At 42.8% G+C, this 18,599-nt stretch overlaps 1 protein-coding gene across 1 annotated transcript in view; it reads left to right on the top strand.

The window, feature by feature from the left end:
- LOC109627143 (disintegrin and metalloproteinase domain-containing protein 12-like) overlaps window positions 1-18,599 on the top strand; it is a 74,095-nt gene that overhangs the window by 6,252 nt on the left and 49,244 nt on the right. Inside the window, exons 2-3 of the mRNA XM_020083555.2 lie at window positions 5,079-5,200; window positions 7,089-7,162. Coding sequence (XP_019939114.2) covers window positions 5,079-5,200; window positions 7,089-7,162 — 196 coding nt within the window. The remainder of the gene's footprint in view (window positions 1-5,078; window positions 5,201-7,088; window positions 7,163-18,599) is intronic.

The raw sequence follows: 18,599 nt of genomic DNA, 5'->3' as shown, positions 1-18,599 counted from the left end.
AATGAGTTTAGGGTACAAGGTGGGAGTAGAGAGATAGAGAAAGAAAAAGAGAGAGAACAAAAGGGCTTTTCACCAGCAGAGGGAGTTCAGTGTTAAATGGCTTCATTATGACCCTAAATATTCTCTAAAATCCATCATCCACCAATAAATCTAACTATTAACAACCCTCATTGCTGTGACTGTTGGCACCCGGCTACCTTATTAGATTTAATGTAAGTACACCCTCTCTCCAGTGGGTGCAGATTCCTGTGACCATGATGTCACCTTCAGGTTTCTCTTCTTCCCAGTGCAACCCTCATGCTGTTGACATAATATCCCCCCAGCTGGGTCCAGTGTTTACTGTGGAGTCAAGCAAAGATTACCAGGCACTTTTCACCTTTGCTCTGTAATCCCTATGAACCCTGCATTACAGCTGATGTGACAAATTACAGGGAACGAGGCGAAGATTGGTCGGAGAGGTCAAGACGTTAAGGCCTGCTTCTCCTTTTTATTATGTCCGCCAAGGAGGTTATGTTTTGTTTGTCTGATAGTTAGCAGGATTACGCTAAAACTACTGGACGGATTACACCTAAATTTGGTGGAAGGATGCAGCATAGGAGCTGGAAGAACTCATTACATTTTGGTGTGGATCCGAATAAATGGGCGCATACGGACTAAAGGCTAAAAGACAAGTTCTTGCGTGAGAGAGGAATCCATTACATGTCACTTACTCACAGTATGAGTACATGCAGTATGATGTCTGCTTGGATGGTAACAACATTATGGAACATAGCACGAGCATTGTCCTTTTATCCTTCAGGCGGTTGATTCATCAAAACAAACAATTTGACATCACAGTTTATATTTTTCCTTTTCTAAACAAAAGGATTATTGATTTAAAATGATAGCCATTAATGATCAGTCACAGGCATAGAGGCGATGAAGAAGAGGCAAAGATAAAGAAAGGTTGCAGAGTTCACTGCTTTTGTTTTCAAGGTCATTATTGAAAGACTGTCTGCTTGATGGCTCGTCCTGTCAATGTATCATTCATCATTCTATTCCCGATCACCATTCTGTTTGAATTAGCATAATGTACCCGCGCTGATTGGGGATAAATTGAGTTCGTTAAAATGCCTGTCAATCACCCATTATTAGATGAACAATGGCCATAAGCTTTCACCAAGTTTTCCCCTGACGTCAGAACCAACGTTTGGCCGAGATTCTTTTGCTGGATCATGTCTCCAGCTCAGTCGGTGCTCCGATTAGAGCCATCCTCTGCATCTGGATAAAAATATCTCTGGATACATGCACAGAAAAAGTCTTCTTTTTTAAGAACCAGCTTCCATGTGAAACCAGGGAAAGACTTTGTCTCAGTTGGATCGTAGTTCTTCTTGAAACCGTCCAAGTTAAACTCATCACCCTTTCCTAATTAATTCCACATGCTCATATTTCAAGTGCATTTCTTCCCACAAATTTGACTAGTAAGTATTAAGTGTCCATACATGTCAAACAATGCTGGAGTTGTCTCAAGTGTCTCCTCCACACTCGTACTTGTACCGTACAAGGGATTTTGCATGTTGAGTCTCTTTTTCAAGCTGCCAAAGGCTTTGTTTTTCATTTGTAATCCCACATATTTTCAAGATTGGAGAGAATTGCTGTGAAAGTGACTTTGGAGTGTGTCCTTGTGTTTTTATTTTTCCAGCCATCACACGGGGGGTGACTGTGATCATGAGTGCTCTTTATTGATTCATGCACACACACATGTGCGTGTACCACATCTCAGTGAGGACCCGCACACATTCGGAGGAAGGGGCACGGCCTCATCAAGCCTGCACATGAAAAGAACAGCGTGGCATTTGTGTTGGAAAAGCAAAGACTGTTATGAATACATTATTTCATGGATGCCTGTCAAAGAGTGAGTTGCGGTCGGTGTGTGAGAAAGCAGGCTCTGGGGCTTAATAAAGCTGAACAGTTGTTGATTTGTTTGGGTGGAACAGAGCGAGGAGGGGAAGAGAAGGAGGGAAGTTGTGCAAGGGCGGTAAGAAAGGATGTCTTGAGATCTGCAAAGACCTGAGGAAGTTCATCTGTTCCCTGGGACCGACAGCTCACAGCCTGTGGAAAATGCATTAATTTGGGAACTTTGATAAAACTAGGAAATGATTCACTGTGAAATACCATCAGGAGCTGCACACTCACTGCCCCAGAAAGCACTGATTCTGAGTTTCACGTCAGAAAGCATTGGGTAGATGTTGAGTTCAAACCTTTGGCATAGACATTCACATTGACGTGACATCTGTTCTAATAGACCTTACTGACCCACATCATAATGAAAATAATGCTTTTAATCCTGAATCTCCAATTTTCCCTCAAGAAAAAGGTAAAGAAGGCAGAGTACCTGGAGAACATGCAAACCTTTCTGATGTGAGTTTTCAGTGCTAGTTGCACACAGGCTAGTTGTAAATCAAGTTTCAACTCTTCTTTGGAGTTTCGATGCCTGATCTGCAAATCCACTCAATCCTAGAGTGTACATGCTGCACCACACCAGTCATATACAATGTAACCGTGTGTGTAACAACAAAACCACGACTGAACACACAGAGCACATAATTGTTTTTTGTTTTGTTACAACATTGCTTTATGCAGTCATTGGTCTGTATCACATTTCGCTCACCCACCGTCAAACAAACACACACTCAGTTACATTCACACGTACGCAGACATGCAATCCTCCCGACAAGTATTGGCTTTACCGAGGCAATATAAATGGCACAAGCTCTCCTTATGTACGCTGGAGCATAAAGGCAGCTGATCGTGGCCAGAACTCTGCTTTATTAAGGCCTCTGTTTACACTCTGCTTTATTGAACATATAAATAAGCCTTCACGATCTGGTCCCCACTTTTACCACTCCCTTAGTGCCTCTGGTAGCCCTTATAAGTGTCTAGCTAACAAAAGCCACACACACACACCACAGCCTACCCATGCGCCGACTTCACTGAAGGTCTCTCCCAAGCATATGGAAAAGAAATGAGCCTGCAGACTGTTTCCACTAATATAATGCCCTTTATAACTGGGAATTAAAGCGCATAGAACATTACATTAACAAAATGGTTATTCACTTGCACACTTTGAAGTCGGGGATCCAAATACAGTGCGGCTGTGAACCTCATCTTCAAAGTTGATGTGGAGCATGCCGCAGAAAAGAGGCGATGGCTGTTCCAACTTTGTGTGCCGTTTATAAATCGTCTAACCTAAATGTGGACTTGACCTTACGCTGTCAAAGCTTCTCCCCCTCACGTGTTGTGTTTATCCATCTTGCCATGCGTTCTCTTCACTTACTCAGCATGCCCACCTCCCCCAGACGGTGTGTGTGTGTTTTTTCGAAGACTAATGAGGACAGGGTGCTTCTCCCGCTGTTGTGTACTCGACGCCGTCCCGTCCTTGCCAGAGCCTGCTTCTCATCATCGGGGCCGGAGCTGGATGAAGACTGCTGAGCTGGTCACCTCTGGCTCTTTGTTATCAGCTGGAGCGACTCCGTGATGAACTCCAGAATGGTGGTTTCCTCAGAGGAGAACCAGAACAAAGCTCAGCTGGGGAGTGCTGAGCCTGACCTGGGTTATTAAGGCAGGATAATAAGCAGACTCAGCAATTTGGCTGCGTGAGTCATGTGAGAGACTGAAGGGATGTGAACCCCCGAAGGAAAAGCCTTGAATCTGCTGGTAATAATAATCAGTGAAGAGTGCGCCCCCCCCCCTTTGAGTGTGTTTGTATGTGTTTGAAATGAATTGAGGAAGGAACAAAGTTTTCAATTTCATAAACGCACCATGAATTATGTTCAAACCACACGCATCACTTCTCACAAGTCAATGACATCACCCTTAAACTAAATCTGTTTCCCTGCTGTTTGGAAATGCTCGATGGAGAATCAGTGGGAGAAAACAACAACAGTAAAAAAAACAGTAAAACATTTGATTTAGGATGTTTGCACTGGAACAAATGGTGCCAACATCTCCTGCTGTTTTAGTAAGAGACTCGAGCTCTGAAATGGCTTCCCCGCTGCGGAGAACTGATTACTGCTGAAACCCTGTTAGCAATGTTCTCCTGTGGCTCACTATTGCATTCTGCCTCTCTGTGCGCTCATGATATACTTTTTTACGAGAGATTTTTCGCCTCCGTCTCATTTATAAGTGGTTGGTTTATCTGTAGGATGGTGGCTGTTTTTTTCCCCCGCCAGTTCATCTCCCAACTCGGGGAGGCTCAGGGACGTCGGCATTGGATTTTGGGGACGGATATATTCTTAAATGACTGGCAACACACCAGAGCTTCAAGAATTGCTGCCATCCGAAGGCTCAGTTAACACCCTGTCAGAACACAGAGAGCGGAGATAAAAGCTTGCTGGGAACAATGCCCCAAAGCTATGTCTAATCCCTGCACTGCATCCTGGACGCTAGCCTTGTGTTAGGAGTTATCGCAGCAGCAGCAGCCGAGCTCCTCTTCGCTTGAAACGCCCCGTTCCTGACGAACTGTTGAGATTTATGTAGCACGAGTGGGAGAGGGGGGCGGTTACAGTTTTGCCACAGGCCAATGGTCCCTGTCTCTTAATGTCTCAGAGTGCTAATTGGCGATGTTGTAATTGTGCCTTAATGACGGAGGAGGGAGACTCGCTTTCTGCCTGTACGAGAAGGTGGTGAACATATGCTGGGGGAACAGAGAGGATGTATCGGAGATGCCGTTTTTTCAGCGTGAATAATCGTCAGTTATGAAAAACAAAAACATTCAGAGAGCATTATTTGTGCGCTGTGACAGAAAATCCATCAAATACACACTTGGATTTTGTTTAAGTGACACTTTATATTACAAGCTTTATATCACAAGGCAGCTACACTGTCAGGTTGTGTTGCTAATGAACACCAGGCTCAGGCCTTAAATGGTGGGGGAGGAATTCATTATTGTTGGGGAGACGTCTGTTTGTAAAATGTTCCCTTTGTTCGTGTCCACAAAAATGGACGCCGTCTGGTTTCACAAATGCTGAGAGAGTTTAGAGTGAAGGAGGAAGTCTCTGTTTCTCACATGGCATTTCTGTTTTTTTGTTGTTTTACAGGGAATCTTTTTAGCACGACTGATCAACACACGCCAACAGCAAAGCAGAAACACTATGGGACAACTGTGCCTCTTCAGCTTGTTGGACAAGACTGGAAACCAATCAGCCCGTTCAAACCTCAGGTGAAGAATATTTATTTAGAGTCTCATTTTTGCTTCTTTTAAATGTTTTCCTGGTTTCATATTCATGGTCCCCAGAAGATGAATCCAAATGATGTCTCGTTCTTTGCACGTTAAAGGCAAACTCAAGACCCAATTTTCCAAAACTTTTCACAAGTTCTCGTCTCGTCTCTGAGCTTGTGTTTCATCAGCGAACGTGCAAATCAGCATGGAGTTTGTTGAACACATTCATGATCCCAAAGGAATTAACCAATTTGATTTCAACGACCCTATGGCCATTTGTCCAACAGCAGCCTCGGGGCAGAATTAAAAACATTCTGGCCCCACTTTGGCAATGACTCTGAGAATAGAAAAAAAATCAGTAAGCCCTTAGTCAGTGGTAATTCTTAAATCTGTGAAAATCAGGGTTTACTGTTAAACCTGTTGCATAAACATTTTGAAGTGGATTAAATCTCCAAAACCAAATTAAGTGCAAGGTTGGACTGGTTCATGTTTAACTTTGCATCTCGATTTTTGATGGACCCGCTGTATATCTAATCAGCAGTCTTCAACTTCATCTTTAAACTTCATCGTGCATCTAAGTATTTCAATAATGGATCCTGCTCATGTGTCAGCACTACGTGTCTGCTGAGTTAAAGTGTGTAGGGAAACATACAGGCAGGCAGAGATATCAGCCCCGTGCCTGTTTGTGTTCACTTCAGCACATTTCATGCACAGACAGCTGTACAGTATCTCAGCAAGGAAGAAAACACCACATGCACACTGGAACATTAATGAAATGTTTGGGATCCTTGGCTCTGTTTGGGTGTTATAATCCCAGACTTTATAAAAATACAGAATTTGCAGCTGCCAAAGAGACTTAAAAACACTGCTCAAGTTTCCACGTTGCAATTCATTTGTGGATTAATTTGTTCTGGCTTAACTAAACCGTCACGGTGCCACAAGGTTTGTTTGGGATCTTATTACCTCGAGAAAAAAACAGAATAACTTCAATGGAGGTGAAATTAAATGATCGTTTGAGTATGTTACTCCTTTAACTGCTTTGTGTATTTTCCGTGCAATTGTCACAAACACTATGCAGCGTGGGAGAGGTGAAAGCGTGCACATGGAAAGCATGTGTGAACAGGAGATAGCAGGAGGTTTCAGTCCCACATGGTTTGTGCAATGATACTGCATAAAGTGTTCTGCTTCCACATCCCCTTATGATCCACTAGACATTCTTCTTCTCATGAAGTGATGGATGACTTAACCGAGAGCAGCTCTTTGCCACAGTTGACCCAGATTGAACTGTGTGTGTGTGTGTGTGTGTGTGTGTGTGTGTGTGTGTGTGTGTGTGTGTGTGTGTGTGTGTGTGTGTGTGTGTGTGTGTGTGTGTGTGTGTGTGTGTGTCAACTGATATGTAGAATGTGAGGAGGAATTTTCTATTTCGCATTCATGTACCTGAGTGAGAGTGCAACATGCTGTGTGTGTGATGTACCACTCGGCTCCACTTCATCTGACTGTAGCAGAGACACGCGGCCCCTCTCAGTGTTGTAACGCAGGGGTGCGAGGATTCGTGGCTTTCAGCAGGATTAATGTCAAATGGAATAGAAACATAAGATAATCCTCTCTGCTCTTGTTCTAAGATGCAAAGTAGCTTCACAGGGATTTTCAACTGCTCTCATCAATTGAAACAGTTTTCTCTCAGTGCTGGGTGGCTCAGTCAAAGCCTCATCAGGATTTAAATAAAGATTCTTTTAAAGAGCTATTTCCTGTTTTGCATTTTATTGCCACACATAACTTAATTTACTGAAATCAACAGTTCGATAGCTTCTTTCCTCGATCAACCCGCTGTGCGCCTGACTCCGGTGGCCATTTTTCTCATCTCCGCTCCTGTCTGTTCTCTCTTCAGAGTCACCCTGCATCACTGAAGCTCCTGATTGAAGCGGAAGGTGAGCAGCTGCTCCTGGCTCTGGAAAAAAACGAGTAAGTGTCGCTCAATTCATACTCGGCCTTAGCTCGTAACTGAGCGCTTCCTGGAGTAGAAATGCTAGCGTCTGCAAGCTGCCTGGGGGCTGCAACTGGCTGTGTGGCCAAGCTGTGTGTAACATATAACCAGGGAAAGTGGAGAGTGGACGACTCCAGTGCTGGTATGGCAGTGCTCTGTGTGCTTTGGTCTTTGTGTGTGCTGAAACAAAGACTTGAAAGACAGATATTCCTGAATACATCAGCCAGACATTGATGAAAACCGACATCTTCCTCCTTCTCCTCCCTCTATCTTTTCATTTGATCTAGCCGTATAACACAGGGGAGAAGGAGGCTGTGTTTGAACGCAGCATACACTCCGCTCTCTGTAGTAAGATACCATCAAAACAGAGCCAGTCTGGGAGTGGCAGGGAGGATGGGGGGGGCATCATTTGAAAGAAACCACGTTATCGGAATAGGTATACTTTGACAGAGACGTGGCTCTGGATCTGTTCAGAGGAATATTTGTCATCTGCACATTTTTTACACAAGGGCTGAGTGAATGTGGCTCCGGCCTCAGACAGCCGGTGAATCGAGTGTATTGCTGAGAAGAATGGGATGTGATTGATGGAGCAATATGTTTTCTATCCAGCGCTGCTGCCACACATGAGCAACCAGGAACAAGCAGAGCTTTCTGTGTGATAGAGAGAAAGAGGGAGAGGGGAGCAAAGGGGGAGAGGAAGAGCGTGGATGGGCTTTTATGCCAGAGTCAGCCATGAATCTCACTTGTTTTCCACACTTAAAATATGTAAATTCCACCTGCAGACTGTGGGACAAAGCTTTCAACACCAGCGACTGCAATTTTATGGCTTACCTGCTTTGAAAATATTTTGATGGGAAATCACACTCAGTCATTCTGTCGAATAACATTCCTGTTCCTGCACAGGTGGGGATTTTGCAAAGCTGACTTGCAGATTGTCAAATTTTCCCCCATGTATAGCAGGGAATTACGCTCCTCTTACAGGAAGAACATTTCATTTCAACATTAGCGATCTAAACCTTTCAGCTGCTGTCGGGAAAAAACACCTTACGGTTCCCATGCCTCACCCACATGATCCTCATTCAGCGTGGCTGTCATCGTTGTCCAGCGGCATTAAACGTGAAGCCGAGCTCGGGCCCCGGAGCCAAGAGGAACAAACAGCGACGATGGAGAGGGGCAATCTAGATCCTTCTAATGAGCTTGAGCATGATGGAGAGACTTTACTCAAACAAACCTGTGAGCACTCCAAACACCAATCTGTCAGAATTTACTCAACACTTTCAGCAAGTCTGGAAAACAAGGTGTAATGACTTTTTTTCATCATCTGTTGTTTCTTACACCAATCTGTGATAGGTGGACGTACTGTCTCAGAAAATCTCAACCGAAGCTCGATATGATGAATCACGACGAGCAGGTGAGGAGGATGTGTGTTGCTGATTGGGTTTGTCCACAGATCAGTGCAACAAAGCCAGAACTGAACCTGCTGTGCTGACATGAAGTGAAGGCTCATGTCTGAGGCTGCTGGCAGACCGTCTGCCTGCCGCTGATGAAACCCAGTTGTTCAAACACAGCCGGCATCTGTGGAAGAGGAGAAAAAAGAAAAACGTGGCCCCAGAATGAGATGATTCTGAGTGGAACCCCGGATTCATTTGTGTTTTCTCAGGTCTTTGTCAATAAATATCGCTGGCAACAAAGCACAGATGAGGTGTTCCGCACAGCTGAACATGCCAATTTCTACGTTACAGAGAGGTGAGCGTGCTCTCGGTGCGTCTGAACTCACATCACCCCTGCTGTGTAATAGAGGGGAGCAGAGGTTGCCAAGAGAGGCTGGAGTACATGAAAATTTTATAGCAAACAGATTGAAACTAGATATCGTCTCATGATGGGATCGCAGCAACCGCAACGCCAATCAACATGTTGATGTTCCGACCCAGGAGAGCTCAGTAGTCATAACTGCACTTTTACATGAGTACTCAGATGTCAAGTTGGACTGGACAAAATCTGTCCACAGGCAGGCCTGCAGACTTTGATATTTTACAGACCAAACGTGACCTGGCAACATACAAGGTCAATGCGAGAATGCAAATAGCTGCAAATTCAAGCCTGGTGACACAAATGGATGTGAATACGTGGTTAAACTCAAAAACGTGTGTGATGCTGTGTCACAAAAGCCTGTCAGTGTTGAGGTTCTCTTGATGTCTCAGAGAATCAGAAATGTAGGACAAAATTTAGCTGCTCTCAGCAAATGTCTGAGTCAGTTGCTCCGAACGTGTTCCAGAACCTTTCCTGCCAGCCCCCTTGCAAAATGTCCAAGTGACCCCATGTGAGAATACAGGAATACAATTGTGTGTGTTGATGATGTTTCTAAGATGCGACAGATTTTTTTACAAGGTGCCATACATGTAGAAGCACCAACTAAGATGTGGAGTTGGAATTCGACTTTTGGTGATGAGGGCAGATGCTGCTGTCAGTGAATTTTATTGTGGATGCATCTTCTTCTGTGTTCTTCTTTTGTGAGAGGCAAACACCAGAAAATATCCAGACTCAACTTTCCAGAGTTCACATCTGAAAACGGCTTCACTGATCATTAGACTGTTTGATTGTACATTTTCTTACTTTAACAGAGACACATTTTCCAATCAATATCTGAGAAGATGTCGGCAGTTAGAATTGCTCTGTGCAGTGTCAGCGGCACTCGCATTGCATTTCGAAAAGCTTGCAAAATGATGAAAACTACTCATACTACACAAAGTGTTTGCAAGCCAATTCTTTGGTGTGTCTGCTCCTTGACATTAAGGACTGTAGAAGACATCAGGGCGCAGATATTCCTACAACATCCCCTGACACCCTGTAAAAGCAGCATGTTGTTGGGATGGAAAGGGCAGCCGCTGCCTTGAGCAACCTGACAACCGGGTGAACTGGCACTCCAGATTATGGTTCAAAAGAAATATCAAAGCCCTCTCCATGTAAAAAATGCTGCCACTGTAATACACCCATATACTGCTCTTTCTTCAGATTCAAAAAAGACATTGCTTAGCTGTCATGGAGCCTCTTTCCTATCTTTATCCAATACCACAGGCTTTCATTTTTGACAGCATTATTTCTTCATTTCACATTTTAGCAATGCTTTATCTCAAAACTCTCTCAAATAGTCACAGCTCACATATGTTTGTTCTGCTGCAGTTTGAGTGAGTGTGAGGAGATGGACATGAACTGAAGTGCGGACAAACAGTTTCAAGCGCAGCAAATCTGCACGCAAGTAGGGACTCAGAGAGAGAGAGAGAGAGATAATGGACATAAAATGACAAAATAAGACTGTGGTCTTGGATATAGATAGGAGAGCAGCTCCTTAGTCATCCAAGTGCTTTAGATAACAACGAAGAGTTGCTGGATTTTCGAAGTAAATGTATTTTTAATCATGAAAGGAGACATGTTAAAGTCATCCAAGCCATTTCCTTCAGACCTCCCTCCAAATCCACGCCTTGAAAAGACATGAAGGATCAGGCAATGCCTGAATAGAGCCTGACTGAGGCTATCGCATTCGGATTCTACCAAAGATGCTGTAACACTTTCTGGAGGTGCAGAAGACTCTGACAGGGAAGATAGATAGGTTGACATGCAGGTAGTTCATTCAGTCATTTCACCTGGGACCAATAAAATGATGGGATGAGCTTTTTACAACCCTTTGGTTTCCACTGTTGTCATAGCTTTTCATTTATTCATTGCTGCTGGGATGTAAAGAAGATTTCAAGAGATCCAACAAAAAATGCTTCTCAAATAGAGCAGGCCTTCCCTGCCTTTAACTGCTGTATTCCTCTGTGGTTAGAGTAGAGAGAAAAAAACAGTGAAAAAAGCTTTAAGTTCATGTTGATATTACAACACTTCCTCAACGGGTAGTCCCACTTCATTCTTCAAAGCCAAACACATAAATCTTACAATACTCTTAGATTCTGCGTCAGAGGATGTTGGAGAGGATAACAGATTTGATCAAAGTCGCAAATGCTGTATCTTCTCTGACGATACCATGAAAAACTACCTGGCTGAATCTTATGTAGCTCTAAAAAGATCCTCCATCCCCTCCTGTAGTAACTTCAGGTTTTCATCCAGGTAGCTGATCAGCAGGCTGTACACCCCCCTCCCCCAACCCTTAGAGATCCAGTTCCCTACAGTGCAAATGTTATGTATTACTAATGCTTTTGTGAACTTTGTTAAACCCATTTAAAGCATCAAAGAGTTCGTCCACATGAGTATAAGTGTATTTTCACAAGAGCTATGAGGAATTTTCTAAAACATTTATAATTGTTCAGCTTTAGGACAAAATTATCTTTTAACACAATGCTCTAGGTCCAATTTGAGCCTCAGTGTAGACAAAGGCACATGTAAGAAGAGATGTAAGAATCCAGAATATTCCTTTAGACCACAAAAATTTTAAATTTACACAATATCAGTCATTTTACATTAAATCAAACGTTTGAATATTGGACCCCACAGTCCGGTCGGGTCAGTAAGGGATGAAACTTGGTTGTGGGAACCCAGTCCCAGAACATGGATGCATCACACTCTCATGTACAACCTACCAGGATTTCCCTGCATCTGCCTGAAGGCCAGTGCAACACTGGCTATATATATGTATATTTATATATCCATTTACCTTTTCATGTGTGTAGTCATCTATTTTTCTTACACGAGTTAAGGCATCCATTCGGTTAGTTTCATGTCTCTGTTGGGGGAGAAAAGCACTGGAGCTTGACTTCATTCCAACTAGAGGGACGGTGCTTGAGCTTTGACCACTGGGTATGGAAGCGCTCCTGACCAAGCTGTTCTTACAGCACTTGCTGCTTTGTGGCTTTGAATGGAGGGCCTCCAGGCATATCAAGATGAATCCCAAGCTTAGCAGGCAGCCTGCTCTCCATCCTTGTTTCCTTTTCTAATGGACTGCAGGATCTGAGAAAGGAGGCCTGGGGCTTGTCAGTTCGGTCGAGGATTTTCTTGGTTGCCTGCACTTGGGTTTTCTCCCTGCTCATCATGATGTTTAGCCTCAAGAATACGGGGCCTAGAGGGGTTTGCTATCTAACTTTTGGAATCTTTTGTGCTGCATGAAAAACACACATACCGTATGTGCATACACACTCTTTAATCTGGTCTTTTCCCTGGACAGAGGGCAGGCACAGGATATGTTTCCTGAGTGATTGGCCTAACTGCAAACTTCTTCTATCTCTCCAGTGTTTAGAAGAATAATAAAATGCAGCCTGGACAGCATCCAGACCCAATTTGTGTCCCAGTTTAAGGATTTGCTTTTAAGGAATGTTATTTAACACCTTATCTCAGTGTCTGGCCTGTGACCTGATGATTCTCTCAACGAAGACGGCCTTGTGTCTCAATGAAGGCATGGACAGGAAACAGCCTCTCCTGGGGAACTGAACAAACAGAAGGCTGAAGATGCAGCACAAATAACCAACCTCTACAGGAAGAAAAGGGCATCCCTGTGATCTCCTTCCTAAAGTTATTGTCCAATGCTGCAGAGCCACACACAGATTATTTAAGGGACGTCAAATCCAAAGACACCCATGTGTATCAAATCCTTCCTCTTGTCATTAGGCCAAGAGGGAGACAAGGAGTGTATCAAATCCTTCCCAGAGTCATTAAGTTAGAAATAAAACACGACGGAAAGACTTTTTCTCATTTGGGCTTCAGTGTTTACTCAAGGTGAACAGATTAAATGTGTTTATTACAGATTTGAATGTCTGTAGAAATAACAGCTTCAACAGTTTTGCAGGATAAACTTTCTCCTTCTACAGCTTCAGATCTTTACTTGACGCTCAGTTCATTTCTGGTATTGACCAGTAAAATCACTGTCAGGCGAAATCTGTGAGCTGCTTAGTTGTATTTCAAGTTAGCTCTTGTCTGAAATGGTTAAATGTTTTCAGACACATTTTTTTATGTTTTAAATATTTAAATCTCTGAAAGTGATAAGGTTAATGTCAGTTAGGCAGTTTCAGTCGTATGAAAGGTTTTAGACCAGTGTCACTGTTGTATAACACACTTTAGACTGTTTATAAAGATGGACGCCATGACAGCTCTCCAAGTGCCAAAAACAAATGGTCTCAATCACCCCTGGAGGCTGGCTGCAGAAAAGGTCATATACCCACCTTATGTTAACAGATGGGACATGGACCAACCTAAAAAAAATCTAGGTTAAATAAATATTACTTTTTTTTTTCTCAATAAAGGTTTCTGCTATTTTAGGAAGTTATCACACTGATGTTTGTTCAAGTGTTTGTTTATAAGGTAATTTGGTCTCATTATTTATTTGCAATATCGTGGCCCCAACCCCTGATCGCTATTGCACACACTCTGGCTCCAAATGACATCATCTGGGTTAGATTCAGTATTCTTATCTGGGATATTTTTGCTTCAAAACAGTGCAGTCTACACACACACACACACACACGCGCTATGCTTTAAAATTCATTCAGGACCACGGGACATTATTTCCCAGCAAAAGATGTGCTGAGGTTAACTGTAGCCTTTGTACCTTTCTTGTTTCACTCCTGGCTGCAAGGCCATGATATACTGTGATTCATTAGTTTCAAAGACAAGCCTTGGAATCGGGCTCGTCTCTGTCCAGAGCCAGCGTCTTTTAACCGCTTCCTTCAAAAGAGTATTTTTTATTTTTTTGGAAGGAGCTTGCCTCTTTTGAATTACCTTCTCAGAAGCTCCAATTATTTTCCAGCTTAGAGCAGTAATTAATAAGGTGGACTCGCCACTCCATGTTCCTAATTAATGAGGAGGCATCCAGTAACACTGGAGAGCTGGAAGAATGGCTTGTCCCTTCCCTCAGGATGAAGAGGAGTCAGATGCAAATGCACAGTAGTTGAAGTTCTTTTTTGTGTGAGTCTGTGTTAAAGTCTGAAATCTTCCCTCCTGCTCAGTAGAGTTTACTTTGTGTACATGAAGTGGTGCTTTCAAACATATTGCATATTTATGATGATATATGACTGAGAACTAAAATTTAGAAAAATTTACGAAAACAGCATTTCACTCTTAATTTCCCTCTTTCCTTCTATTTACATTCAGAACCCCCAATGGACAGAGTAAAAGCTAATATATGTCATATGATATTTTAACATATATTAATATTTAATTTGCTTTTTCAACATTTATAATTTATGTAACATGTATTTATTTTGAACACAAATAATGTGCTTTAACGCTTTGATAAAACGTGCCTCATGCTTTCCTCTTGGGCTGCCCTTCTTGCAGAAAACAAGGGTGTGGCTCTAGTACAGTTCACTTTAGATCATGTAGACCACTGTGTCTCTGAGCCAATCAGATGACAGAAATCATAGATCTATTCCTCATTTTGCCATTTTTGCTCTAAACAGCTCTGAAAGGCATCTCTCTTTATTTTTAAAATATATTCTTGTATTTCAGTGTAATTATATTTTAAATATGTCATCACTTTATCTATTTCATCACTTTGCCTGACTTCAGTGGTGTATCCTCTACACACATTTTAGGACGTATAAAACTTCTCAGCCCTGAATAATGATTTCTGTCTGATGTAGTTTTTCCCCCCAAAAAAGCATGTACTCCTTCTCCCTCATTCAAAACGCATGAATATGCAAATATATAATGTCTCCTACATTTCAGCATCAGTGTATGTGTACACTGGAGGCTTCAGTTAATGCACGGCTTCAAACTACCTCAGATGTACACGTGTTCAACTCAGAGGTGAGCACGGAGAAACTTTCAGTGGATAAATGGTAAAACAGTCTTCTGGTGTCAAACTGCACATGCATTATTCTGCAGTGAGACTCCAGGTACAGTCACAAGAGGCAAAACGTACTTTTGAGTAGAGAGGAAATTAAATGTACAAATCTGACAAAGAGAAATGAATCTGATGAAAAGTTTTAGACTCTGTGGCTTGTTTAAAAAATACTTTTTGTGCCTGACAGGGGTCTTTCCCTCTCCAATTTGAGCCGTTTTCCAGATGGACCACTGGGTCTCGTCGGGACTCCAGCTGGTAGATTTATTTCTCATCCTTCCTCCATCTACCACAAAGTACACAGCTAAATGAACCTACTGTAAGCATCAGTTTCTCTCGGGGGATGTTCACCTTCTCCAAAGAGCTTAGGGTGATAAAGGGCGACCTATTTTTGAAAGAGTTGCTTATTGAGGCTCCGTTTAGCACATCTACCTACTAATTCCACAAATGTCTGTCTGTCTGTCTGTGGAACAGATATTTCACAAACTGTTCATCTTATTGGCGTCACACTTGGCATGTCTATGGAAATTGCCCAAGAAAGTGGAGTTCTGAAAAATACATTTATTGGTGCTTATCTCCATCATGGCAACAACATTCTTAGAATCACTGTCTCCTTAGCAAGTTGTCTTCAAATTAAATGCAGTTAATCATTTATGAAGCAAATTCAGTTTCATTTTATGAAAAACATTGACTATGAAATCTTTATTGCCGATAAACCAGGTAGGATGAACGCAAAGCTTTGTAACTTCAATCTCCACCGTAGACTGTTTATAAAACACTCTGCACAAAAACAATAACAAGTGACAGCTAATTGCAGAACTATTTGAGGAGGACTCACTAATGACATTGAATAATTCTGAAGCAGCTCTGGAGCATTAACACAGGACAAGTTAACAGGCAGGTTCAGAACGAGCATTGCACTGTCAATTAAAATGAAAACCACTGACTTAAATTACTAAGGTTAAATTAGTCTATTGATGCTGGGGGTTTGGTGCCTTGCTCACTGACACCTTGATGATAGGTGATGAGGGAGAGGTAATAGACTCCGCCTCCACTGCTGGCATACAGACTTCACTCTTCAAACTCGAGGCTGCGTCCAACCTGTCAGACGATATGAGAGTCCCTGGGTGCTGCTGTGCATGTGGGCGATTTCAGAAACAAGAGGACTATTTTTGTGTCTGGGAAGACATGACAGCAAACAGCGAGACAACCCAGCCCCTCGCCCCCTGTTGTTTCCTGTCTGTTGTATGAGTTTTGCATTTTTATGAACCTGGTGTGCAAGACTTTCACGTGTTAAAAGTAACATCCCCAAGGCTGAACAATAACCACTTTCATTTTCAACAAGTTCCTATGTGTCTACCAGGATAAGACTGCATTAAAAGTCAGGAACAGGGGTGATTCTGAGGGCAGAGTGCCTTGTGTGTTTCATTTTCATAACTTTAATAGAGCATAATGTACGTGTGATATGCAAGAACACACTTGGAAAAAGCAAGCATGTATTATTTTGACCTTTTATTTCCATTTCTTTATCCATCGAGTGAATGTGCTACATTCTTTCCCATAAGTAAGTATGAGTGTGCACTCGATGCATGTCTCCTCCTTTATCAGACTTAAGCCGTTTCAGACGTGAACTCTGGAAAATGTCCGGAGCAACTGACACAGACCTTTTCACATACCACTCTGTAAAATTTCAGGAAAATGATTGGAGTTCAGTGCATAGCTGAAAGCAGCTTTACATGTAGTATTTACATTGGATCTTAACAGCACACAAAGTTAATAGCATTACATTTAGCTTGGAATCACTCTGCTGAAATTATTTACAACACTAGTGAGGATATAAATCCAGAAAGCTGGATGTGAGCCGTCATTAGTTAGACGCTGTTCCCATTCTCTTAGGAACTGTATCATGTAATAACACATTAGAAATGATAGCGAGCCCCTGTTGCCATCTATTGGTTAGTGGCAGGAACATTAAATTGTATGAATGGTTATGGATATTCCCTTGTACACTTACATGATTACTTTTTTTTAATAATAAAACTTTCATCCTGCAAACAGCTTTTTCTCATGTGCTTCCTTCTGTTGACTCGGTTTTGGAATTAAAAAGACTAATCACTGAATTTTAATTGTGCATTGGATTATTCACTGTGAATATATGGTGCAACAATTTGAATATGATTAGAAAATACCCAGGATGACACTGCAACAACTTTATTACAGGAGGATTTTCTAGAACTGGAGTTCTTTTTAGCATCTGTCAGCCTTTGTCTTTCCCTCAAATTATGTCTTTCTGTGTTTTCTCCTCGCTCTGAGTCTCTCCCTTTCTCCTGTTTAAGCAAACACTGTCCATTAATCACAGTGAAATCTCATTTTCTCAAGGCTCTGTGGTGCCAAAGGGAATAAACAAATGCATCCAAAAGTTTTTGACCTCTGCGACTGCTGACCATAAAGATAATCGGTCCAGCTTTGCAGTGCTGGCTCCCATCTTCCCTCGTGACAGATGGACAAATAGATCCGCCGGAGTTACAGTGTGAATTAATGTCGGAGAGGACTCCGTTTGACCGTTCTCACAGTACCCTAACGATGACCAGCACTCCCTGCGTGTGTGGGTCACTGACTGAGCGAAGAAGCCACGTGTGGTCATCAGCCAGACGGTCAGAGTGGGGCTGAAGGGAGCCTGTCTCTTTTTGCTGATGTAGGAGATTTTTTTTCCTCCACTTCTGTTGTCTTCCACATGTTCACACAGAGCAGTGTCCTTGTGAAAAAATAAATGCTGGATGGAAAACAAGAGGGAAAAAAATCTGTATCCGTTGCAGTAGCATAGCAAAAAAGTTTTCCCTTTCTTTCTCTAAAGAGTAACGTCTGTAAACGCTTCATTTTTTGTGGTGGTGGTTTTTGTTTCATTTGAAACTTCACACACTCAATGGGACTTCGGGTTCAGATGTCTCTTTCATCGCTAAATTTAGCCTCGTGATAAAATGAAATGGTGCAGAGAAAGTCAGGGACGTGGAGCATGCACGGAGTCTTCCCCGGGTCTCCGTGTCACGCAGAAAGCAGATGCTTCTCGTTTCCCATCCCACTCATCATTAAGGTTATGACTCTGAGGCCCCACGCTGCTGAGAGATGGACACACAGGGAGTAGACGGAGGCAGAGGAAGGATGTATGATGACTGGATCAGACTGTTTTTGCTTTGTCAGATGAGGTGTGAAGGCAGTCGGCCTTCTCTTCTGTCTACCTGCCTCCGTGCCCCCCCCATCTGCCCTGCCTTAATTAATTCCTTGCCGTCAGCAACTCCCCGCTGAGATGCAGGACACGGCAGGGTCTCCATTTGTTGGCCCCCATACTCCTCTTCACTCACTCTCACCTAATCCCTCCAGCTCAGGGGACGGGAGTGAGCTGCCAACAACAATAGGAGCTGCCAGGGTTTGATAAAGAGGCTGTGGACTGCTTTGGGGTGCAGGGACCCTGTGGCCTCCAGGCTCGAGCCCATGACACAGTTTACTTAAAATCATCAGCAGAGTTTGGTTTCCGAGCACACGGGGTCACGGGCAGGTTGTGAACCCACTGAGGGTTAAACAGGAAACTGCAGTTGTTGACACATGAGCTAGAAAAGCTCTTGTGTGTCCTGCATTAAAAACAACAAGTCCTA

This window comes from Paralichthys olivaceus, chromosome 21 (assembly GCF_024713975.1).
Source record: "Paralichthys olivaceus isolate ysfri-2021 chromosome 21, ASM2471397v2, whole genome shotgun sequence".
Taxonomy (NCBI): domain Eukaryota; kingdom Metazoa; phylum Chordata; class Actinopteri; order Pleuronectiformes; family Paralichthyidae; genus Paralichthys; species Paralichthys olivaceus.
Note: the sequence above shows the minus strand (reverse complement) of the source record. Positions and strands in the feature narration are given on the sequence as shown.